The sequence below is a fragment of the Danio rerio genome, chromosome 3 (assembly GCF_049306965.1).
Source record: "Danio rerio strain Tuebingen ecotype United States chromosome 3, GRCz12tu, whole genome shotgun sequence".
Lineage (NCBI taxonomy): Eukaryota > Metazoa > Chordata > Actinopteri > Cypriniformes > Danionidae > Danio > Danio rerio.
In genome coordinates this window covers 55869137-55895297 of record NC_133178.1, presented here as the reverse complement: position 1 = coordinate 55895297, position 26161 = coordinate 55869137, and the positions used below count along the sequence as shown (strand labels likewise).

At 34.2% G+C, this 26161-nt stretch overlaps 2 protein-coding genes across 17 annotated transcripts in view; both read right to left on the bottom strand.

Annotated features, from left to right (window-relative positions):
* Positions 1 to 4303, bottom strand: part of camsap3 (calmodulin regulated spectrin-associated protein family, member 3) — an 84533-nt gene extending 80230 nt beyond the window's left edge. For all 16 annotated transcript variants that reach the window (XM_021474746.3, XM_021474747.3, XM_021474748.3 and 13 more), the window contains exon 1: positions 3839 to 4303. In XM_021474746.3, coding sequence (XP_021330421.2) covers positions 3839 to 3971 — 133 coding nt within the window. In that variant the 5' untranslated portion in view covers positions 3972 to 4303. The remainder of the gene's footprint in view (positions 1 to 3838) is intronic.
* Positions 4304 to 6184: 1881 nt separating this feature from the next.
* xab2 (XPA binding protein 2) overlaps positions 6185 to 26161 on the bottom strand; it is a 33565-nt gene continuing 13588 nt past the window's right edge. The window contains exons 10-19 of the mRNA NM_001044783.1: positions 24774 to 24905; positions 15738 to 15869; positions 15538 to 15651; positions 13974 to 14136; positions 13143 to 13333; positions 11978 to 12100; positions 11724 to 11895; positions 9915 to 10041; positions 9695 to 9810; positions 6185 to 6489 (exon numbers count right to left, since the gene is read on the bottom strand). Coding sequence (NP_001038248.1) covers positions 6428 to 6489; positions 9695 to 9810; positions 9915 to 10041; positions 11724 to 11895; positions 11978 to 12100; positions 13143 to 13333; positions 13974 to 14136; positions 15538 to 15651; positions 15738 to 15869; positions 24774 to 24905 — 1332 coding nt within the window. The 3' untranslated portion in view covers positions 6185 to 6427. The remainder of the gene's footprint in view (positions 6490 to 9694; positions 9811 to 9914; positions 10042 to 11723; positions 11896 to 11977; positions 12101 to 13142; positions 13334 to 13973; positions 14137 to 15537; positions 15652 to 15737; positions 15870 to 24773; positions 24906 to 26161) is intronic.

The window sequence follows — 26161 nt, the reverse complement described above, 5'->3', positions numbered from 1 at the left end:
CAGGAATGCAGACGTACAATCTGCATTAACAGAGGCTCATTAGGTCAACACAATGGGGCTTTTAAAAACAATCCAGAAGCACACAAACCCTCTCACTACCACGTCTGCTGCACTCAAAAAAGAAATCCCAATCTTTGACTTGTGCATTTCATTTGAGCTCCAGCCAAGCACACAACATACAGAAAGAGAGACTGACAGAAAGAGCCACTTCATGACTGTATTTATACACTATTATTTTGCTGTGATCTTTTCTTTTCGTTAAGCAGAGAATGAATATTGAATAGGAATTCAATGAAAAAGATGTTTGATTTAATTATGAGAATGCTGTTGATTTAAAAATGTGGTATATTGTCAATATGGTCATTATATGGATTTTTTTTTTATTCATAAATGTAAATGAGCAGTGAAAAAAAATAATTTTACTAACTGTAATGAAACGGGTCTGTGTACAACAAAAGAAACAAGAAATACCAACACAAAAAGAACTGTTAATTATTTTAAAGCCTTACATTTACTCTTTGAATAATTGCAATTATTTTATATTTCTTTTCATACTGTATTTATTTTGATGTCAATTTAATGTACTGTTGTTGCCTTGTTCTGTGTTCTAAAACTGAATTAAAGAGCCACGTCTTGTGAACGCAAGACACACACTAACTGAAAAAAATACAGAAACAAGTGTGATGCGTCATCATAATTTTCAAGCTGGTCTTTAAATTTAAATAATATGAGTTTTTAAATTGCAGTTATGGACTAATTAGATGGACTAATCAATACCCAGCTAACAATTTTGTGTTTAATAGACATCTAATAGACATCTAAATGTTGACAGCTTGGCTAAAACAAAGCTAAACTTGGACTTTCAGAGAAAATCTAATAGACATCTTATAGTCCAAAACTAGACTAGTTGTCAAATAGACAGATTAGACTGACTTTATTTGTGTAGTCATTCATTTCTGTTTATTTGGGGACTAGTCTAGTTTTGGCCTATTCTTAGATTTGCACTGACAGCTCAAATTTAGCCTTGTTTTGGCCAAGATGGCTGCGTTTAGATGTCTACTAGACGTCTAATTAAACCAAAAAAAAAAAGCTTGCTGGATACAAACATAAAAACACTGCATATTTTAGACCCTAGGATAGGTCAAAATGTAATTTAAGGCAAGATCACGTACAAAACCACTGTCCGTTTTAAGATTAACACATATTTTCAATCAGCTGTTGTTGTTTTTTTAAGCAACTTTGTGATAGCAGTTAATGGTGCTATGGTTTCCCCCACAGTCCAAAGACATGCGTACAGGTGAATTGGGTAGGCTAAATTGTCCATGGTGTACGAGTGTGAATAAGTGTGTATGGATGTTTCCCAGACGTGGGTTGCAGCTGGAAGGGCATCTGCTGCGTAAAACATATGCTGGATAAGTTAGCGGTTTTCATTCCGCTGTGGTGACCCCAGATTAATAAAGGGATTAAGCCAAAAAGAAAATGAACGAACGAATGAGTATTTTGGGGCTGCATTGAGATTCTTCAATAAAAGTCTTTAAATATGTCATCAAATGACTCTTAAAGAGCCCCTATTATGGGTTTTTGAAAATGACCTCCTATGCAGTGTGTAACACAGCACTAAGTGAATGAAAACATCCAGCAAAGATTTAAATATGAAAGTCCACCGTGTTTAAAATGATTGATTCTTTAACAAAATAGTTGATTCAGAGTCAAAAAGTGAATTGTGTTGTGTTCGGATCTTTTGCTTGAACATGTCAACGTCGATACGGTACATCACCAAATTAGCTAGTGGCGGTGGCTGTCTAACCCGCCACAGGGGAAACCTACCGGGTTGGTGGGTGATAATGTTAAGCCCTGAATATGGCTACCAGCAGCTGTTCTTCACATGCGTGGTGCAGTCAATTTTTGCCACTGTGTGGATTATTACTGAATGTGTGTCGTTGTTAATACTTGGGGTTACAGTTAAGAATAGAGTAATATGCTGGTGTTTAACTGCATTGCTTTAATGCTTTCCTGCATTGAACTCTCACATTGTGCTAATTTGCTGTCCCCCGGTAGAACAATCACAATAGACTGGATCATCGCACCAATCACCACAGATTAGCCTCACGTAAAGGAGGGGTTTCGGACCAATGAATCTATGAACGAGTCATATAGGAGTCGTTGGGATAATTAGATAAAAATAAATGCAAATGTAAATTTTTGACCTTGCATGCATATTAGCTTGTTGTTGGAGACTCCTAAATCCAAAATATGACCTTTTATAATGTGAAATAGGGGCTCTTTAATCTAAATCTAGGCTATTTTTTTAATATGAATGACATTTATGAATGACAGTCAATATTTTCTGTGCAGAAAATAAAGCAGTAAACTTGAAACATTATGACATATGATGCATACTTAATAACAATTAAAAAAATTCTGACCCATTTGCTAAGGGGTGTGTATATATATTACTTGCCTAATTTAGATTACAACAATTATGTACCCGGCAGTATTTCCTTGTTTATGGAGTGATAAGACATAGTCGATGCAAATGCCTTTAATAGTTAACATCAGAATGAGCACATATTGTAGACCTGACTTGATATCTGTTCTGGACATGCATGCAAATTAGCACACATTTAATAAGCCAATTCCTTATGTGCATTTTAAAACACATTTCAGGAAATTTTACCAGCATAAAAGTCTTCAAGCAAATTAATAAGTACGGTGTTCGTTAAAATATTTATTATTTTCAACATAAACCCTAGCTTTAAAAGCAAATTTGTTTTAGATGGACTGTATATCACGTCAAGCTGCAGGTCACTGCTGTCACTTGACGTCATGTCAACTACCCGTGCATGTAAAGCATCAGCATATTAAAGTAAATAATTAAACATACCCAACCAGTCCAGTATAACTATCGACAGTCTGCTCTGCTCAAGTCAGAAACCAAGACCTCCAACCAACATAGTGGGAGGCGGGGGATGATAGTGGGTGTGTGCACGCGTCAGGAGGGCACATAGCACGAGCCAACATTAACACACATACACATTCAGGTCAAAACATTTCATCACATCACACATCATAATTCCCAGACAACAGCGTGTCTGCTGCACGGATTAAACACGTGGATTAAACCATCATGGAAAATGATCACGAGCGAACAAGGACATATTATCATGTCTCCTTCAAAGCATAGCCAGTTTAAATAAAAATATTTTTATTCATATTTGCTAAAGTAAATTAAGCCAAAGTGAGGGAACGAGTGTTATAGTTATATGTACTACATATATATACTGTGTGGACATATATTATTCAAGTATACTATCCATATACTATCTAGCAGCGCCCAATAAAGGCTTTCTACATCATTTATCATACTATTTTTTGTTTTTATATATATATATATATATATATATATATATATATATATATATATATATATATATATATATATATATATAAACAGACAGAATGTATACATTCTAGAGTCAAACCCAGCAGCTTTCTACCTATCATGTGGTCTTTGTGTTGTGAAAAACGCTGAGTTTACACACTCTTCACCTTCACACATGCTTTCCTCCGCAGTCACTGAACAATGAGCCGAAGCTTGCCTCAAAACAGACAGTTTTTGACAGACACACACCACAACATTTGAGAAGGAAATACAAATCTAGCAGACTCAATAGGCAGAGCATCCAAACCAAGCGAACTGCCCTAGCTAGAGTGCATTAAAGGGAATCGCTGGCAGCTGTTTTTGCGCAGTTTTCTGCCCACACATGATTCAAGTGGAGACTTAAATGCTCCCTATGTAGATAGCACAGCACGATTTGACACACGGACACTATAATACCTGCATTGCTGTAGGATTTCGCCAGCAGCCACCCGACACTGGCGCAGATCCTGGCTCTGGTCAGGTCATACTGATCCAATGGCTTGATGTCCGGGACCACAAAAGTCTTCCTCATTGCATTGGAGTCCACCATAGTACGTCCAAACACACAGACGGGCCGGGAAAACGAGAGGAAGCCGATGCGAAGCCGAAATCAAACACTCATCCTTTCTCTTTCACGCGAGCACAGCATTGGGACTGCGAGAGGCCGATATCTCGGTCAGCGTTGCGGCGAAAAATAAAGTCTTGTACTATATAATCCTTTCCCGGTTTTCTTTATATACATCCAATGGAGCTGGCGGGTGTGTAGAGTTGTTTTAGTCTAGCGGAGCGACAGATTTAGCGGTATTCCTGGAGATGGTTTCACTGTTTTCGACCCCGCTTCAGAGTCCACATCGTTCTGGCTGACGCGCTCCGCAAGCGACTGATTTCCAGGTACTCCATACTCCTGTCAATCATCCCGCCGGGCGACCAATCAGGTGGCAGCGCAGAGTTAACAGGGTGGGACTTAAGCATGTGAAGTTAAGCAGCAGGTAGGAAGGCGCTGTAACTCATTGGAACAGGTGCAGGACAGGTAGAACTTGCCCAGAAGGGCGAGAGGGAAACATTAGTCATTAAGAACGGCCAAATAACATATTATCGTCAAGGGATTATAATGAGCGCAAAGTAAACTGCAGCAATTTCTTCATTTCTTTTGTGTGATTTTTTTTTTACTCTTATACAAGAAAGATTTGATTTGGTTTAAAGTTATGAGCTATTTTGTCACTTTATGATACAGTAGATATTTCAAGCAAAACACTGGAAGTAAATAAAAAATAAATACAAAATGATATTTATATATAGGGAGGGATGGAGAGGGAGAGAGAGGGATGGATGGATGGATAGATAGATAGATAGATAGATAGATAGATAGATAGATAGATAGATAGATAGATAGATAGATAGATAGATAGATAGATAGATAGATAGATAGATAGATAGATAGATAGAAACATCATACTCCTGCAGTTAATTGATTTCATGAAGTTTTCCAAAAATGTTGATTAAATAAATATGCAAATGATTAATTATTTCGTGAAATATGTACTAAATATGCATACATTTCTAGCACAAAAAAACTGAACACTGGATAAAGTAAATTTTTCTGACATATTAGACCAAAATGTTTCTACAGATATATTTTTTATTCCTCCATAATGAAAATATTATGAAAAAAATTCAATAAAAACCTGCAGAATGTAGATCTGAACGCATGTGCTGTTGAAGTGGAGATCAACAAACATTGAGAAAACAGTGTATTAAAATGTACTATAATTGAAATCTAGAGACCCACACTGATGTTCACCAACAACAAAAAAACACTTGATAAGTGTATTTGGGATGTTTTCTGCACATTTGACTGAAAAAAAAACTTTATGAAAAGCCCAAAATCGACAGGTGCATCAAAAAAACCTAACCTTATGTTTTTTTACACATTGTGACACAAGTATTTAAGTCATAAACTAATTAATAAGCACTGAAAACTAATCACCATAACAATGTAAGCACTTAAACTTTTCAACGAAAAACTGGTTGAGAAGCTCAGCTGTAAAAAAAAAAACTGAACAGAGGACAGAATTCACCAAAGGTCCAGGTCACATGATGTTTCAGAGAGCGCTGCTGTAACTTTGTAAGAAGATTAACTCACAGAACTATTTTAATCTAATTACGGAGGGATGGGGCATTTGTTTTTTTCCTCATTCTTTGCTTTTCCATTTTCCTTTGTTGTTGAGAAAAACTCAAAATGTGCTTATGCTTCTCTAAACAAACCTTGAAAACTTAACTTAAAGGAATAGTTCAAGCCAAAAAAAATATTGTCCTCATTTACTCACCATTCACTTATTCAAAAGCTCGTTGACTTTCTTCTCTTGAACACAAAGAGATTTATTTTGATGAAAGCTGCAAACATTGACTTTCATAGTATTTGTTTTCCTATTATTGAGGTCAATGGTTGTATGGTTTCAGCCTTCCTCAAAATATCTTCTTTTGTGTTCATCGAAAAACTACTTGAGAGTAAATAGTGAGTAAAATGTCACTTTTTATTTGAACTATCCCTTTAAATGAGCCCACATCCCACAAAATTACATCCCGAACCTTCAAATAAAATAATAAAAGTGCTGTTGGTCTTTTTGTAACTGTTGTATTCATGAAACCACAGCACTGAGATGCACAAACAAACATCTGAAGCGCTCCACCCATGTGTCCGTGCAATTATGGGCAGCGCCTTCAAACACTGCAATCTGATAATAACAAATGATGCGCTGGCGCTGTGCATGAAGATTGTTCATTTAATATACAGTAGACAAGGAGGGCGAAAACAAGCACTTTAACATTTTATCCACCCAAAGTCATGATAAAAAAAATAAAAGCTTACAAATGTTGTAAAGAGTGACACCACGTGGTACAAGTTGGTATTGCTAAAATGACATTTGGATGAATTACTGTTCATTTTCAGCTTTTTAGTTATTTAGATCAGACTCGGGGTGTTTTTTTTTGTGATGATCTGTGAATTCAGTCGTCCTTCAGTCCTCCAAAGACAGCAGTAGGGACAGATTTCTGCTCCAGTTGCACCTCTGCAATCACACAATGCAAGTGATCAGACACAACGCAAGATAAACTACTCAACATGATGCTCATGATGTTGTGAGACACTCAAATCAGTCAAGCTAAACACTGAAGAAACCATAGTTGTGTAGGGAAAAAAATCATGTCCCATAGAGCAGGGGTGCCCAAACTTAGTCCAGGAGGGTCTATGTCCTGCAAAGTTTAGTTTCAACCCCAATCAGACACACCTGGGCTTGCTAATCAAGCTCTTACTTGGCTCTCTAGAAACATCCTTGCAGGTGTGTTGAGGCAAGCTGGATCTAAAATCTGCAGGACACTTTCCATCTATGACCAAGTTTGGACATCCCTGTTGTACACTATCAATACTTGAACTAATCTTATTCAATTTAGAGTTTTCCTCCCTCGACCTTTATGAAACTTATCTGATGAGACGTCTTATATCTCTCATGAAGATCAGGAGACTCAGACATTATATTTAATAGAAATAGAGCAAGTACAGATGGTCTGCAGGATTGATTGTTTTAAGCACACATACGTCTGCAACATTATTTTTCATCTATGGGTGTACGGTTGTACACAATAATAATTTGTTGTGTACCTAATAAACAGAAAACTGTCAAATTTAAATATGATTACAGTTTTCTTCAGGATAAAAAACAAGTTAATTTTGAATAAAATCACTAGTTCTTGTTTGTTTGTTTGTTTTTACATATAATAGCATTTAAATAAAACAAAATAACTCAATGAAAATAAAACGACGAGTTAAAAATCAGGATTTTAGTCAAATTTAAGACTTTTGAAGACCATTAAGAATTCACTTTTAGACTTGTATAGGTTTAAATACAAAGGATTTTTTTTCCGATGGGCCGGTATTATCATGAGGAATCATAAAATTAATTTCAGTTTTAATAAATATAAAATAATAAGGGAATTTACGGGGAATTTGCTGTAAAAATGTCTAACAGTTGTTGTGAATTGTACATCTTTGCAATAAAAAACTTAAATATAAAAGATAAGGTTTTTGAGATGTATTGCTGGTGATTGGATGGATGTCGGCCCGATTGAGTAGCTTTACTAGGACAAAGCAAAATTAAGACTTTAAAAAAATTATTTAAGACCTCCAACACAATATTTCAGTGACTATTAATTAAAGACTTTTAAGACCTAAAAATTAGTTTTTGAAATTTCGAGACATTTTAAGTCTTTTTAAGACCCAGCAGACACCCTGTAAGATTGAGAGAGTTGAAATTAACCGATTTCACTAAGGAGCAAAAAAAAAATAAAAAACTTGAAAGAAACATAAGAAATTACACTTATTGTGGTAATTATCAATGTTGACTAATTATATCATGATCTCTCTTTTTCTTTGATCACCCAGCCCTTACAGAAAATAAGAGTTACAGAAAATAAGATGTATACATTATACAACAAACCCTTAAAACCACAAAACCTGTCTTATGTTGCACAGATATATTATTAATAGTTAAAAATACATTGTGTGTGTCAAAATGCCATATTTTTATGCCAGAAATCATTAGAATATTAAGTAAAGATCATTTCCTTGAAGATTTTATTTGTAAAATTACCAGTGAAAATATCAAAACTCAATTGATTTAGTAATATGCATTGCTAAGCTCTTCATTCGAATGTGATTTGTTTTAACCCTCAGGTCCAGATTTTTAAAAAGCTGTAAATATTATCATAACGTAGCAATCACACCAGCAGAACACTCATTTTTTTAGCTTTCAGATGACATATCAGGCCCGTAGCCAGCCTGGTGAAAAGGGGTGGTTCTTGTTCATTACAGTGACATTTAAAGCACTATTCTTAGCAAAATTAGCTTGTCGGATGGTCATCATAAACACATTTTATTATGTACCAATATTTTTTTAAATATTTAGAATAAAGAAATATGACAAATGTTTATTTTTTCAAAATTCAAATTTATGACATTATATATCATTAGGAAAAGAAACTGTAGCCTACTGTAATTTATTAGGCAATTAACAAACTGGCCAGCATATTCAACTTTCCTCAGTCATAATTTGGCCATTTGAATAATAAAAACATGAAAACAATATAATAATAATAATAATAATTATTATTATTATTATTATAATTTAGACCAGGGGTCACCAATCTTGTTCCTGGAGGTCTGGTGCCCTGCAGGGTTTAGCTCCAACTTGCCTCATCAAACCTGCCTGGGTGTTTAAAGTATGCCTAGTAAGACCTTGATTAGCTTGTTCAGGTGTGTTTAATTAGGGTTGGAGCTAAAATCTGCAGGACACCGGACTTCCAGAAACAAGTTTGGTGATTTAGAGCTTCACAATTTTTCTAGCCTTTCTTGTAAAAGTGCTTCACACTTTTTTATTGGTCATGTTTTCTTTCAAGAATAAGGTCCAAGATTTAGATTAGTAGTTACTTATTAATTGTTTTCTCTATTTAAAAACAACCCAAGAGCAAAAGATGACTTAGCTCATGTCAGATGTTTTCTTCCACAGCTGGTTGTTGGACTCATAATAAAAAAATATTGTTAGCATTGGCCAAAACTGATTTAATGAAGCTACACTATGATTCTGCTTGGTCTTAAACCCTTTTTTGATGGGTTATTTTCCTTATTTATGGCAGAGTAGTCAAACTAGGATAAACGATTATCTATCCTGGAGGCTCTATCTACAGAACATTAATAGTCTGGAATACACCACAGCCAAAATAAATGGAGCCAGTAAAAAAAACTGTACAAATTTGATCAAATATGAGAGAGACTGTATCATTTATGTTTCAATCCTGATTTTGTACTTATTATTACAAAGTTACTGTTTTTAATTTTATTTTACATATTTTGTTGGGTGGATCTCTGGCTTTGTTCGAAATCAAAATGTTCAATAAAAAATTATTTAAAAAAATAGTATAAATGAGCTCATGTTTGGGGACAAATTCTGGACCTTTATCAGTGAGAGGTGGGTCTTCTGAACCCTAAATCTTAATAAAATAAAACCTTATAAATCTTAATTTTACAAAAAAATACACTTATAGCTGGTTTTGTGGTCCATGGTCACATATGATATAAAACGCAAATATAGTATTTAAAAAAAAAAAAAGTAGTTAAAATAATGCTGTATTTATTTGCAACACATGCACACTAAACTAAAAACCCAAACTTTTTAATACGAATTAGTCCACCATCACACCACCAATCTCATAAAAACTAACCCTCTGGCTCGGCGTCCTCCGCATCCTCATCTTCATCATCATCATCATCAATGTCGATCTCATCTGGATTAGCCTGCTTGGCCAGTTCAGCGAGTTCACTGCGAGAGGTGTCGCTCCTATAACAAGACAAACAAAACTCCAGTTGTGTAAACAGAACAATAGAAACTGGCTTCTCAATAAGCTCAATATGCCCTCTGACTGATGTGGGTGCAGCTCATACCTCACGAAAAGAATCTTTTCTTTAGGTTTGGGTTTGTCTCGCTCAGCCTCCGCTGCCAGCTGTTGGGCCTTCTGCTCCAGCAGCCTCATGTCGTCCACGCCACTCTGCCCCGGAGCAAGATCTGACACTGAAACACATGCCATTAAAAACAGTTTAGCCACACAAGGAGGAACTAATGTGCTTTCATTTCACCTATAATTGTCTATTTGCTTACCACGTTCACTTGTGCTAAATGAATACATTTTACATGCAAACATTGGATTATCATTCTAGGAAAAAAACATTTAAAGGCATTAGAATTATTTCAGTTATGATCATTGCTAGGTAAATATGAATTATTGTTACATCACTGTAATTAAACGACTTTTCTAATTACGATGTTTGATTAATTTCTGTTTAATCAGTCAAAAATGAATTGAATTACTTGACTTAATGCTACTTAAAACAAATATAATACATACATATATATACACACACACACACACTGTATTAACAACGAATTTAATTACGTTATTTAAGGCAAGAATACTGCACTTAAATTACTTATTGTAGCAATCATTTCATTTTTAGTCAATGTGTAATTTAATTACAGCAACTGGTTACTTTGTAATTAATTACACCCAACATTGATTACTATTATAGTTGTATGTCATTATTTTATATTTAATATTAATAATATTTAATAATTTATTTATTAAGTTTAATCAATAATTAAAAGATGGCACTCCTGTGAAACTTCTGCTCCTTTCAAATATTAGTGATAGACTTTTACTTTAAATATTGACTACTTTATACACAGTTGATCAAAACCTTTAATAAAAGTTCACCCAATTTTTAAAAACTTGTGTGTATGTATACAGCTTGATCAAATTCTTCAGTTTTATTGATCTTAGGGCATCAACATTCTTTACTGTTTCCAATTAAAATGTCTAGGTTCATGTTTTAATATTTATTTCATATTTTACTTCAATGTTTTAATTCAAAAAAAAATATTTTACGATCCGGCAGCCAGCTCTCTGGAGCTCTCACATGGTTTCCCACTGAAGCTAAGCACGGCTGCACCCGGTCAGTACCTGGATGAGAGACCACATGGGAAAGGGGGATTGTTGCCGGAAGTGGTGTTAGTATGACCAGCAGGGGGTGCTCAACCTGTGGTTTGTGTAGGTCGTAACGCCAAGTATATTGATGGGGACTCTATACTGCTCAGTGAGCGCCGTCCTTTGGATGAGATGTTAAACTGAGGTCCTGACTCTCTGTGGTCGTTAAAAATCCCAGAATGTCCTTCGAAATAGATTAGGGGTTTAACCTAACATCCTGGTCAAATTTGCCCACTGGCCTCTGGCCTCCTAACCATCCCCATATGATTATTGGCTTCAATTGGTGAGTAAATGAGGAGATTCCCCGAAAAATGTGTAAAGCACTATATAAATTATTATTATTATTACATTTGGCTAACAACATTAACACTTCTCTATTAAATATTGTGGATGAATCAACAGTTTTAGTTTTTTGTATTTTAGTAATTCTGTTTACTAAATTTTTGTGATTTAGTTTAGTAATTTAATTTTCAGTTTTTACACAGCTGTTAATCCTGAAAATAAATTTAACGACAATAGATACCGTGATCTACCTCTACAGCATAAAGAAAATAATAAATGCAACAAAAAAAGGGGGGGTACAGTATTTTGATTAATCAGACAAGCTTTCAAATGAGTGAATAAAAAAAAATAAAAGTGAATAAAAATTAATTTAATAGTATATAAATAAATCGAAATAGATTTTCATCTGGCTTCAATAAAGTCAACACACCTGTTCCAGTAGCGTTGCCGGTGGCCTTGAGCATCTGAGAGGACATGAAGTTGACCTGCGTGTTGTACGTGGCCTGAACGCTGCGTTTAATCCTCAGCATCTCTCGGATGGTGTCCTCATTACCGTGACGAATCTCAAACTCCTTCCACGTTTGCCAGAAATGAGCGGTCACCTGATCGAAAGATGGAGGGCGAGGCCATTTAAAAACAGCACACACACAACACGACTAAAGAGATATGGATGCTTATATTTACCCTCGGGTCACAGATCTGGGAGCAGTAAGAGTAAATGGCTCTGGCTCTGTCGATCTCCCCAAGTTTGCTCTCCATGTCAGCGAAGCGCAGACACATGTCTCTGGCATGTTCATCCGGCAGGACCTGCAGAGAACCATATCGACTCATTACAGCACAAAACTGACTGAACAAGCAAACTGCCTGATTATTGGGGCTGAGCATAAAACACTGGTTTCTGTAGGGGGTCTATTCAATATCAATTCTTGAAAGTGGGTTTATTTATACTGTATATACACAGTTAAAGTCAAAATGATTAGCCCTTCTGTGAACTTTTTTCTTTTTTAAATATTTCCTAAATTATGATTAACAGAGCAAAAAAATTTTCACAGTATTTCCTATAATATTCTTTCTTCAAGAGAAAGTTTTATTTGGGTTTTAAAACAATTTTAAGGTTAATATTATTAGCCCCCTAAAAATATTAGCAATATTTTATTTATTCAACGATGAAGAGAATGCAACTACAATATCAGTATATATCAATGTCAATAGACCATTTTGAGGCATGTAAACAAAACAATGACCCTAAAGTATTTCCTGTTTTACATTTTTAATTTCGGTAGCTTCAGAAAATTCAAAAAGAGCCACATATTGATAAATGATGTTATGATGGCTGTTTTAGCGTTAAGTTATGATTGAATTGCCTTTTATTACAGTTATAAAATAGTTTGACGGCAAGCAGAAAATGATCATAGGCCAATGACATCACCACATTGAAATGGTCCCCAGGAGTGGAGAGTAGCAAATGGGATTTGATGGCGGGTTTCGTTTCAGAAATGCTCAGAAAAGTTCATTAAGTGCCATCTAATCTGTCGGGGTAATTTTGTGTGTTCACTATGCTCAACGTCAATGAAAATCTGGGATTGAATGCAGAAAAATTTCTTGAAAAAAACACTGATGATAAACATAAGCGAAAACTATATTGTGTGTATGGGCCTTTACTGCCACCTTTTATAGAAAGTTTAAAAATATGAGAGAAATACCCAAAAAATGCATTAACAGAATGAAAGCGGGATAGAGTAGTAAAACCAGGGAGAATCCACTGAAAAACAGGAGAGTTTACAGGTATGTATAATACACGACCCAACTTAAAATATATTGCAAATGAGCACCCTGGCGGACAGTTTACCTCAATGGCCTTCTGATAGATGGCTCTGGTGTGTGTGACTCCGTAGATCTCTGCTGCGCGTTTGATGTAGATGTTGAACATCTGATGGCGTTCCTCTGCCTCTACTGCCGCAGTGGCTCTCTCATACACTGCCATGGCGTGTCGAGCGAGACCGTACTCCTCCTCCAGCTTGGCGTACAGTAGGTAGATGGCTGTTAGAAAACACAGATTAGATCAGAACCTGGGTTTAATGCAGCACTGTGGAAAGACACCTAAATTATTAAAGTAAGAAAAAAAAATAGCTATCACCAAACTTTCTCAGCTGACTGATTATTACATTAACAGTGACAAACATTTTCAATATGCAGTCATTTGCATACATTTCTATCAAAGAAATCTCAAATCAGGCTCAGATTTATTGTTTGTTTCCTTTTTGATGTATTAGCCAAAGATTTTTACACAATAGAATTTTGAGGATTTCTGCTAATTATAATGTTGTATATAATTGAATATATTAACATATAAACAAATTCCTCAAAAAAAAAACCTTTAGAATAAAGATATGAACAAAAAAATAAAGTCTGGAGTAAAAACCTTTGAGTAAACTTTAAAATAAAATGAAAATAAATATAAATATGTAGTAATTGATAAATATAGACATCCATCTATTAAGGGTGGCAAAAAACAAGTGCATTGTGGGTGTTTTGGGGTTGTTGTTTTTTTATACATCAGACTGGGACAAAAATCACTTGACAAATGTGGGGGGAAAAAACTGTGCTTTTGACAACAGAGTCTGGTCTTAAAATATCAAGGATTTTAGCTATTGGAAAATGCATAGAGTTCACTTATTACTTTTGGCATATTTGGCTGGACACCCGTCCAGGGCTTGCTCGAACAGATCTCGGGCTCTTTCCAGCTTCTTGCCTCCATAGCGGTCGATGAACTTAGTGAGGTACGTGTTCCAGATGTCATGAACATTAGGCCACTTGAAGAGGGCAATGCCACGCTCATATGCCTAGAATCGATAAGTTAGATCCAGAATTAATGCAAAATGAAAAACAATGACATGAAAAATAAAAGTAAATTACATTATCCTCAATAAAATTACATTTTATAAAAAAAAAAAACTATAATAATTAAATTACATTTATATATGTATATATATATATATATATATATATATATATATATATATATATATATATATATATATATATATATATATATAAATATAAATTTTTAAATAAAATAAATTTAAATGTACATAAAATAAAACCAAAAATAATTAGCATTTTAATCATTATTTTTGTTTTATAATTTGTTTATTTTTTTAATTAAAATGTAATTCCTTAAAATATACATAAAATCCAAGTAAAAATAATCAAATGAAAAGTTAGAAGCGATTGATTTTTTTATTTTATTAATTAAAATGTAACTTAAATCCTAAAATGCAAAGAAAAATACTAATGTAAAAAATAAAATTAATTGAAATGATTAAAATGAAAAGTACGCTTCAAACTTTTCATTTAATCATTTAAATTATTATTATTTTTTTAACATTTAAATACATTTTTGGGGATTTTTAAAAATGAATTAAAATGTAATTATTTAAAATGTAAATAAAATCCTAAAATGCAAGTAAAAATAATTAAATAAGAAGTTAATGTATTTTTCATTTTAATCACTTTATTTTTATAATTAATATTATTATTATTAATATTATTATTATTATTACACATTCTTTTTTCATTTTTTTCCAATTAATTAAAATGTATTTTCTTTTTTACATTGCAATTTATTTATTAATTAAAATGTAATTCCTTAAAATGTAAATAAAATACTAAAATGCAAGTAAAAATAATTAAATAAGAAGTTAATGTACTTTTCATTTTAATCACTTCATTTTTATAATTATTATTATTATTATTAATATTATTATTATTATTATTACACATTCTTTTTTCTTTTTTTTCCAATTAATTAAAATGTATTTTCTTTTTTACATTGCAATTTATTTATTAATTAAAATGTAATTCCTTAAAATGTAAATAAAATACAAAAATGCAAATAAAAAAATATTAAATGAAAAGTAAAAAAATATTTTCTTTCATTTTAATTATTTCAGTTTTAGTTTATTCTGATTAATTTGTGTAATTTTACATTTAAATGTATTTCAGTAATGTAAAAAAATACTAAAATACAAATAATTTAATTAAAATACAAGTTAAGTAAGTTTCAAATTAAAGGACAAATGAATAGATGATTTTTTTTTATTATAACATGTAAATTATAACGTGTAAATCAATTAAAAGGTGAACACATCTAATTTAACTAGACAAAAAAATGTAATTAAAACAATCACTGTTAATAAATAATAACAACAAATAAAGTGACAAATCTGGTTAAAGTCCTATACCTTGAAGCTTTCCTCAAAGTAGTTGTGCTCTTCAAGAAACATGGCATAGTTGATGATGATCTGAGGTGTGGCGATGCGGAGGTCAATGATGCGGTCATACACTGCCTTTGTGGACTGACAAAAACAACAGCTTCATTAACACACAAAACAGCATCAATCTGATCGTTTAATCTAGCTTGTTTTACAATAATAACAAATACCTGGAATGTGCCAAGACTTTCCTCCAAGTCTGCAAGCATGGACCACACTTTCAGGGATTTATACACACGATTCTGCACAGGCTCAGATGAATCAAAATACTCGGCTTTTCTCGCTGGAATTGCTGTAGCTTTCTGTATAGATATATGTAAAAAAAAAAAAAAAAAAACATTGACTGTTAACATTTGGAAATGTTCAGATGACATGAAGATTCTCACTGATCTCTTTTAAGCCCCATATGGCTTGACATAAACTATGGTGCTTAAGCAAGCATCAAATCTAGGCTGCAAAACAACTCTGGATATTAACAAATAAAGCACTACAATTATCATAAACATAAACATAACCTTAAAACCTTTTTTCAAATTAATCTTCATCAAAATGCTAAAAGACAAAAGAATAAACAAATAAATAAATAAATAAATAAACATTACAGAATCTACTCATCATAATGTATATTTTTAATTAATGCCATGTCAGTAACAAAGGTTATTTTTATTATCAGACATTGCGACATTTAATGTTTACATTTACATTTAGTCATTTAGCAGACGCTTTTATCCAAAGCGACTTAAAAGGTCTGTAAGTTTTCTGTTTCTGTGATATATATTGCAATATAAATACAATTTCTCTCGATGAACTGAATAGCCCTATTTGGAAACGATGTATTCATTTTCTATCGATTGGCATGAGTTTGTAGGGGAACAAATCATGCATGAAATGTAATACGCAAATATAAGAGTGAAATACAAACAAAGCTTCGTGGTTTTCAGGGTATAGTCAAATCGCATTCAGGTACAGAAATTAAAAACTTAAACTTAAAACTTAAAATAACACAGCAAAGACTTTACTCTTTAAACAGTTCAATAAAATGATTTTTGATTAAATATTGTGTTTGAATGCTCTTAGCTCTTAAAAACATGTCCAAACAATTAACTTTTACTCCATTCAGGTTAAACTCTGCAGTAACTCCACAAATGTCATGTATTTTGAACTGTGGCTATATAATTCCAATATAATAGACAATCCCAACTCACATTGCACATTGCTATATCGATGCTGAAACCATATATTGTGCAGCCTAAAAAAAAATACAATTAAAAACCACAAACAAATGAAAACATAAATTAAGTATACAATTTAAAGGTTAATACATGATTAAAAACATTTCCTCTTAAAAACAAACATACATTACAGTTTTCTAAAATCTAGTCATACATTCATTCATTTTCCTTCAGCTTGGTCTCTATTTCCAAATATTCCAGCATGTTTTTTACGCAATGGATGGTCTTTCAGCTGGGAGAACATGCAAACTCCATACAGAAATACCAACTGACCCAGATGGGACTCGAACCAGTGACCTTCATGCTTTGGGACAACAGTGCTAACCACTGAGCCAAAATGCCGCCCAGAATCTAGTCATCATATCTTTTATTGTTTTTAATGCCACGTCAGCAACAAAGGCTATTTCCATGGAAAAAAAAATGTTTGTTAATAAATTTACAATTAAAAATCACAAACAAATGAATGCATAAATTAGATTTTTAGTGTTAATAAATGATGTACTTTTCTTCCTTGTAGCACTTTGCTAAATATCTTAAGTGAGTTAAATTCATTTAAAAAATCCTTATGCAGTCATTAAAAGCAGGACAATTCAGCAGAAAGTGTTTTACAATAAGAGGAATTGTTCTAAAATCTAGTAATAATGAAATTAAATCAGAAATAATACTCATCTATTGACCCTGACAGTTCTATTATTAACAGGTTTAAAGAGGCAGATCACCCCCCCCCCCCCCCCCCCAAAAAAAAAACCTGTCATTTACTCACCCTTCACATTTTACAAGTCTGTTTGAGTCCCCTTTTTCTTTTTTCTTTTTTTTTTAAGGTTTACAAAATGTACAAACTGACAAACTATATAATAAAAAATATATTAATTCAAATACCCTCACCCCCCTCCCCTACTGTCTCTTGAAACTGGGGTATCCAATGAATAGAAGTTATCATAAAAACAAAAACAGAATACAGTATCAAGTATTAATTATACAAAGGCAGTCATTCTGGATCCAGATCATTGCTTTGTGCGAGTTTCCTTCTTCTGTTGAACAAAAAATCCAATATTTTCAAGAATGATGGAAACCAGTACCCATTGACCTCCATAGTATATTTTTTACTACTATGAAAGTCAATGGTTTTCGGTATGTTCAAAATATCTTTGTTTGTGTTTAATAAAGCAAAGAAACCCATGGAAGTTTGGAAAAACTACACTTATAGAATACATTTTTAGGTTTGATGTGAATTATCCCTTTAAAAATTTATTTCAATTAATAAACCAGAAGCACCAGAGGAAATCACACACTAAAATCCACAATATACTTAAGGTTATTTTCCTTTGGTATGTTATACAAGCAGGGATATAAGTTTGTGAACATTTCAACACCATCCACACTCCTGAGAGCGATGTTAGATGAAATCAATAAATATTAAATATAAAAGAGTATATTGATACTGCCCTCTCAACAGCACGAAGACTAGGGCTGCTTGATATGAAAAATCCAACATTGCATATTTTGTTTTTCTGTGATATATATATTTCAACATACTGCATCCATACAATATCATCAAATGATTGAAAAGCACTATTTGGAAAGAATTTATGGTCACATTTTATTTTAAGGTTCAATTCTTGCTATTTGCAAACAATTAACTGACTTTTGCTTAATTCATTCTTTTATTCCCCTTCTGCTTAGTTCCGTTATTCATCAGGGGTCAACACAGCGGAATGAACCGCCAAATTATCCAGCATATGTTTTACACAGCAGATGCCCTTCCAGCTGCAACCCAGTACTGGAATCATTTTTACTGCAAAAATTCCATGACTTTGCCAAGACTTTTCCAGATCTTTCAAGTACATTTTCATGACCTGTTGATTTATGTAATGTCTACATATAAATGGTAAATAATACGAAAAACAATGATTCATTCATTTTCTTGTCGGCTTAGTCCCTTTATTAATCCGGGATCGCCACAGCAGAACGAACCTCCAACTTATCCAGCAAGTTTTTTATGCAGCGGATGCCCTTCTAGCTGCAACCCATCTCTGGGAAAACATCCACACACACATTCACACACACACTCATACACTATTAACAGACAATTTAACCTTTTCAATTCACCTGTACCACCTCTTTGGACTGTGGGGGAAACCGGAGCACCCGGAGGAAACCCACGCAAAGGCAGGGAAAACATGCAAACTCCACACAGAAACGCCAACTGAGCCGAGGTTCAAACCAGCGACCCAGTGACCTTCTTGCTGTGAGGCGACAGCACTCACGAAAAACAATGATGTAAAATTTTATTACAGAACATCATAGAACACGCAACAACTTAATTTGTTTAAATTTGTTTTTATATCTATGTCAAATTGATTTTGATAACGCTTACACAGCACTAACAATGTGAGAGCAAGTTTTTGGACAAGGACAGAAAAGTAAAGCGACAAACCTATATTCAGGTTAAGGCTGCACAATATATTGTTTTAGCATTGATATCACAATGTGTGCATCCGCAATAGTCACATCGCAGGATATGCAATGTTGGGATTATAGTTTTAAATAGAGTTTAATCATAATGGAGTAAAAGTTTATCATCTGCATGTATTATTAAAGAGATAGTTCACCCAAAAATTACTTACCATTTTTATTACACCCTTCACTTGTTTCAAACATGAGTTTTCTTTTTTTAATGAACACAAAAAGAATATAATTGAACCAATCCTATAGTATTGAAACAAGTGAAGTGTGAGTAAATAGTGAGTACATTTTGATCTTTGATTAAACTGTCCCTTTAAGGCCTGTGACTGTGTGAACATTTCAATATTTCACATTTTAATACATACGGCCACAAGAAATTTTTGTAACTTTAATAAAGATTTAAATAATATACAATAAAGACTATGCAGTGATGATTATTCAATAGCCCCTTTCACACATACAGACCTTTCCGGAAAATTACCGGCAATTTTCCTGAAAGGTCTGTATCTGTGAACAGGCCCTTTTTGAAAATACCGGTACATTTGTTCTGGATATTTTCCGGAAAGAGAATTTGTAACATTACCGGTAATTTGCGGGAATACTGCGCTGTGTCAACGCAGAAGGAAGATTGCTGGAAAGAGTGCGTGCACGTCTAGAACGTGCTGACATGTGACGTCAACTTTAGCCAAACAGTACAGTTAGACGCATTCAAGTCCGTGCAGTTTATGAAAATAAAAGCATTTAAATAATTTTCCAGACACATTTAGCTGTTAGATGTAAGTCAGACAACGTTTATATGTTTCTTCCTAATGCCAACTTTGTAAACGATTATCGATAAGATGCTTATGATAAGCCGTTGTTTGTTTACCTTCAAGCTCTGCTTCCTTCAGTTGCTTGACGCTTTGCGTGTGCCCGTGAAGGAGTGCGCGACAGCACACACACATATTATGTACATCTCGACATGCGAAAGTGTTCCTCTATATGTTTTAATCAAAGTTGTTCACAATACTGATCCATCCACAAAGTTTGTAATGTAGTCAAATGGAAACAAACACACGTGCAGCCGTTTAGAGGTCATCTCTGGTTAAAGATGTCAGAATTTAACTCTATTTTGGAATGGATGTGTGAATGCTCTTTTCTGGAAAAATTCTGTAACGTCTTTGTCTGTGTGAACAGCGCTTTTTTGAATTTACTGGTAAAGATGTTCTGGACATTTTCCGGTATCACTGTGTGAAAGGGGCTAATATCTGTACCTGAAAAGTGAATACCTGAAAACTTAAATTCTTTAACTTAAAATCTTATATTGTTTTTATCTAAGCTTTTAATTTATGTTATATATTATTCGATATTCAGGGGGACGCGGTGGCAAAGTAGGTAGTGATGTCGCCTCACAGCAAGAAGTCACTTCTTCAAGCCTTTTCTTGTTCAAGTTTACATGTTCTTTGCGTGTTCGCGTGGGGTTCCTCAGGGTTCTCCGGTTTCCCCCACAGTCCAAAGACTTGCAATACAGGTGAATTGGGTAGGCTAAAAAATTGTCCGTAGTGTATGTGTGTGAACGAGAGTGTACGAGTATTTCCCAGTGATGGGTTGCAGCTGTAAGTGCATCCGCTTCGTAAAACATGTGCTGGATAAGTTGGCGGTTCATTCCACTGTGGTGACCCCAGATTAATAAAGGGAATAAGCCGAAAAGAAAATGAATGAATGAATTCGAGATTCACTCCCCTACTGAATCCACCCAATCAATCCAAATAAACCTGTTAAATCATCTGGTGAAACTGTATTCACATCACAGAAATACAAAATATGTTAATGTCAGATTTTTCCAATATCGCACAGCCCTAATTCAAGAATAAAGATATTTGTTAAACTAATTTCCATGTCAAAATTCCATGACTTTTCATGGAATTCCGGGGTTTCCATGACCTTATGAACCCTACAAAATTGTCTTGCAGTACTGTTTTTGTATTAATGGAAAGCAAATCACTTTTGTCTCCTCTTTTTGGCTAATCCAAAAAATGGTCCGATCCTTGACTAAAAAAAATTAATCGATCGAAACCGTGAGATTTGTGACCCGTTACACTAACAAACACACAAAGAAAATTTAAATAAAGCATCTGATAGTAGCGACTGTAATGTTTGCACAAGCTCTGCAGTTCAGTCACAACACAACAGCTCTTATACAAAATACATTTAATCAAAACAAGTTACTTTACAGAACGAAACATGAAAAAGTAAGAATGGCTAGAGCCAATCTCAAACATCTGTACTGCAATATGACATTTTCTGCTGAGTGCAATCCGCTGTTAAAGCTTGATCCCTTATTTATGCCAGCTGTCAAGCAGATGTTGTAAGCAGAGAGCACAACTTGTTAGAGAAATCAAAAAAAGAAAAGTCTCTGCGAACAGCCAATGATAGTGTTTACCAGCCGAATAATACATTCCCATTTCAAGTTTATATTGAAAATCCGATAAGGTGGAACACCAACGAACTGACATTAAACTAGTTCAATCTCTGCATGATATAATAGAAATCAACAAATCTTAGTATCAACTTATTTTAATCATTCAATTATTTTCTTTTCGCTTAATCCCTTTATTAATCAAGGGTCACCACAGCGGAATGAACCACCAACTTATCCAGCACATGTTTTACCCAACGGATGTCCTTCCAGGTTCAACCTATCACTGGGAAACACCCTTACACTCTCATTCACACACATACACCACAGACAATTTTTTAGCTTAACAAATTGACCCTTCGCTAAGCCCCGGTTTCCTTGGTTACTGTTGCCACACCTGTCAAGCTTTCGCACTTGGCACATCTATTACAATATGTATGCGCCGATGTCAGACATTGCCAGGGATATAAATAGTCATTTGTGGCGAACAGGTGAAATATCCAAGAAAGCCAGACAAAAAAAACTGCAGTATGCATAACGGGGGGTATATTCACAACCTAATAGGCAACCGATTAGAAAATAATTGTATCAAAATTAAAGCTTGGTTAGTCTAGCCGCCTCACAAGCTGACCATTCAGCAGCTTAGGTAATGCACAGCAGGAGAGGTGACATTGAAAAATAATCTAATATTAACTAATTAACTGTGATTTCTCTTTTTTTAGCCAAAAAGCGTGATAGATTAATTGTTGTGCAATGAAATATAGCTTTACTAACTGACAAGGAAACACGTATGGACACTGCTTCTACATAATTCATTCATAGAAAGAGCAGCCAGAAGGGCAAAATCGATGGATTTGTGCCGAATATAAGCTTCATTGACCCATAACAATGTACTGTAGGCCCTACCTAATACTGTCAGTATGTTTGTGTGCTTTTCATCCAGTTTCTATTCTAATTTGCAGTTAAATGGAAGAAATAAACAAATAAATTAAAATGCTAATCAAAGTATAAATAGCAGAAGTGAACAAATAGATTTTGCCTACCGGCAAACATTAATCAGACACCAAATATAAAAGCAGACACTAACCCGCTATAACGTCATCACCAATGACTAAATCTCTAAAAGACCGACGAAAACATTGGTGCATTGAGGCTCTGACATGGACACGAGGGTTATAAAAATGACTAAAAATGACCTTCTTGCTGTGAAGGAGACAGCACTACCTACTACGCCACCACGTAACCCTCATTTTTATCAGGTTTAATCGGTTTTCTGGATTAGTAAAAGTTTGAAATGCTTTGAAATGTGCATTTTTAATCCATGTTTGGCGATGTTTAATCTGAACTGAGACATAAAGAGAGGATGGGAGATTCGCTTTAAAACAAAACAGCCAATAGCGTTTTGTTTTTTCACTGCTCTGCCAGTGAGAGTGGTTGATCATAAGCATCTCAAATGAGAAGCGTCTTAAAGGGGGCGGGGAACAGGGTTGGGTACCAAAACCCAGAGTCACTGGTGCTCCAACAAGGATGTTAGGCACAGATAGGCACGCGTTGTGTCACACCATCTGTAAACATAATTCTAAACAACTTTGAGGGATACGGACACCGTCTGTGATGTTAGGCATTTATTCTTGTTGCATAGGGAATGCACACACATAGGTGACTCGCACAGTACAGCACATCTGTTGAGTGACTTCAGATTCATCAACACGCATTAATCAAATTTGCTTAAACTAAGCTTTCTAAAGTATGGATATATTTTACAAGCAAGAATTCTGACACAGCAACGTGAAGCAGATGCTTTAGAAAGAATAATTTTAGGAGGGGGAACACGTCAAACTACATGAAACATTTGAGGGCGCATGGAATTAACTTAAAGGCAAAGGTATGCACTGTCTTCGACAGCTTGTGACATCATCTAGCACTTTCAGTAAGTACGTTTACATGGACACCAATACTGAGAATTTAACATAATTTAGACAACACTCTGATCAAGAGTCTACCATGTGAACAGTGATTTTTCATTACCTTAAAGAACCTTAATCATATTATTGTCTTATTTAGATAAAGGAAAATCATTAGATAACTGATGTCCATGTAAACGTAGTCACAAGCCCAAACCCTACAAAAAAAAGGTGTTCCTTGGTTTTGATGATAGTCTATTCACAGATTAGTCGTAAGCCAATGTAATGTAAATTGCATAATGCCAATCATACATTCAGGCTAACAAATAAATTATCAAAAGAAATATATTCATGCAATTCAAATATATAACATATGAACTGATGTTTACTTTAAACTTTAAATAAATTGTTTAATTAAAATGATTCAAATCTTTTTTGTCAAAAAAATGATTTTCTAGAGTCATCCACCATAATTTTGTTGTTCAAAATTATCAGTTTAGGCACAGGTACCATTTTAAAAGTATTGATTTAGCATCAGCATCTGAAAAACCACAAACAATACCCAGATATTGGAGAGCATTTGATTGGACACGATTTGATGAGCAACTAAAGTATGAGTTAACGTGAATAAAACGTTGATCCATTTAGGTAAAAGTGACAAACTACAAGCTTTACATGTTCATAAATATCTGTGCATTTACATCTCCTAAATGGGAATTTTGCCACTGTTTTGAAGCACACTGGTTTATAGATATGCTAAAAACTAACAATACTGATACTAACTTTATTTTAATTTCATTGAGCCTTTAACTTAATATTTTTCACTATTGAGATTGAGACAGTTGAGATGACTAAAAAAACTCAGTTGACTAAAGAAAAATTCAGGCAGCAAGATTATCTTTACAGTATGACTTCACTTGAATAATAGAGTAGCCTTAAAATGATAGTTTATATAAATAAACATTTATTTAATCCCCATTAAATCCCCCTTAAGTGGTTTCAAGCTTTTCTAAATTTAATTTTTTCTGTTGAACGCAAAAGGCATTGATATCCCTAGAATGAAAAACAAATATTGTGGAAATGAAAGGTTACAAGGTTTCCAACATTTATAAATGCATCTTCTTTTGTATTCAACAGAACAAAAGACAGGTATGAGTGTAAAAATTGAGGGAATGACAACAGAGTTAATAGATCTGTCTCTCCTACCCTTAGTATTCTCAAAGCCTGGTCGTAGTTCTCGTGTCTCAGCTCCATCTCTCCATATTCACACCACACTGCAGCGAGATCATCCACCTGCTTGTAGTTCACCTTTGTGGCCTTCTCGAAGATAGTGCGAGCCTTGAAGTTCAAATGGAACAGTTGACCGTCAGTTCACAGCATTCACATTTATTCATACAGCAGATGCTATTATCCGAAGACAAATTACCAGAAAAGCAACTATATTTAAATGCTATTACAAGCAGTGTTAATCCCATCAAGGTAACCATTGGGGAAAAATGTTTGTTGCCTATAGCTTGACACAGATTCTTAACAGGTTCTCTGTGCTAATAACATTGTGCAAAACTCTAATACGCTAATCTAATTCTACAAACAGCTCATTATTTTTGACAAAAACAAAAGACAAGACTAAAATGTAGTTAAAAAGAGAAAAACTAAACAACTTTGGTTATAATCTGAGCATTGCACTGTTTATTTATTAGTGGAGAGATCAGAGTCAGCAAGTTCAGCCACGTTACTAGCGCAGAGAACCTGTCAAGTTTTCTTTCAAGCTATTTCATTGACAAAATTAACACTGGTGACAAGCTTCAGTTAGATTAGCGTTTTGTACTTTTTTTTCTGTCATGATAACTCTCTGAGATTTATTAAGGTAATGATTCTGTTAATGGCAATGTTTATGTGTTTGGTCTTAGTGGAATATATCAGCAATGCTGCTGCTGCTGCTGCTTTGGTTATTGGTGCATATCAATCACCAAGGCTTGCTAGTATATCCACAGACATGAAGCCTGAGAATAAAACACGCTGCTGCTGCAAACATAACATGCATGTAACCACTGTACCAGATCTATAAACAGGTGGAGCTGGGGTGGAGGAGAGTATCCGAAATTGCACTGTAAATTGCTAGCAGAAACAACACCAATGTATTTGAACATTGAGGAGCAATCCCATTGGCTGCTGAGGTTTGTTGTCTAATGCGTGACACAAACAGGATCTTAACAGGTTCTCTGCGCTAATAATGTGATGGAAAACTCTGAAACTCTAATCAACAAACAGCTCATTATGGTTGACGAAAACAAAAGACAAGACTAAAATGTTGTTAAGAGAAAATCTAAACTATTTTGTTTATAATCTGTTGCTTTGCACTGTTTATTTATTAAATGAGAGATCAGAATATGCAAGTTCAGTCACATTACTAGTTCAAGGGACCTGTCAAGTTTTGGTTTCTTTTAAGCCATTTTCATTGACAAAATGAACACTAGTGACAAGCCCCAAATTAGCCTGTTGTACTTTTTTCTGTCATTTTAAATCTCTGAGAAATTTAAAATGATTATGAATATGTGTTTGGCTTTGGTGGAATATATCAGCTATGCTGCTGC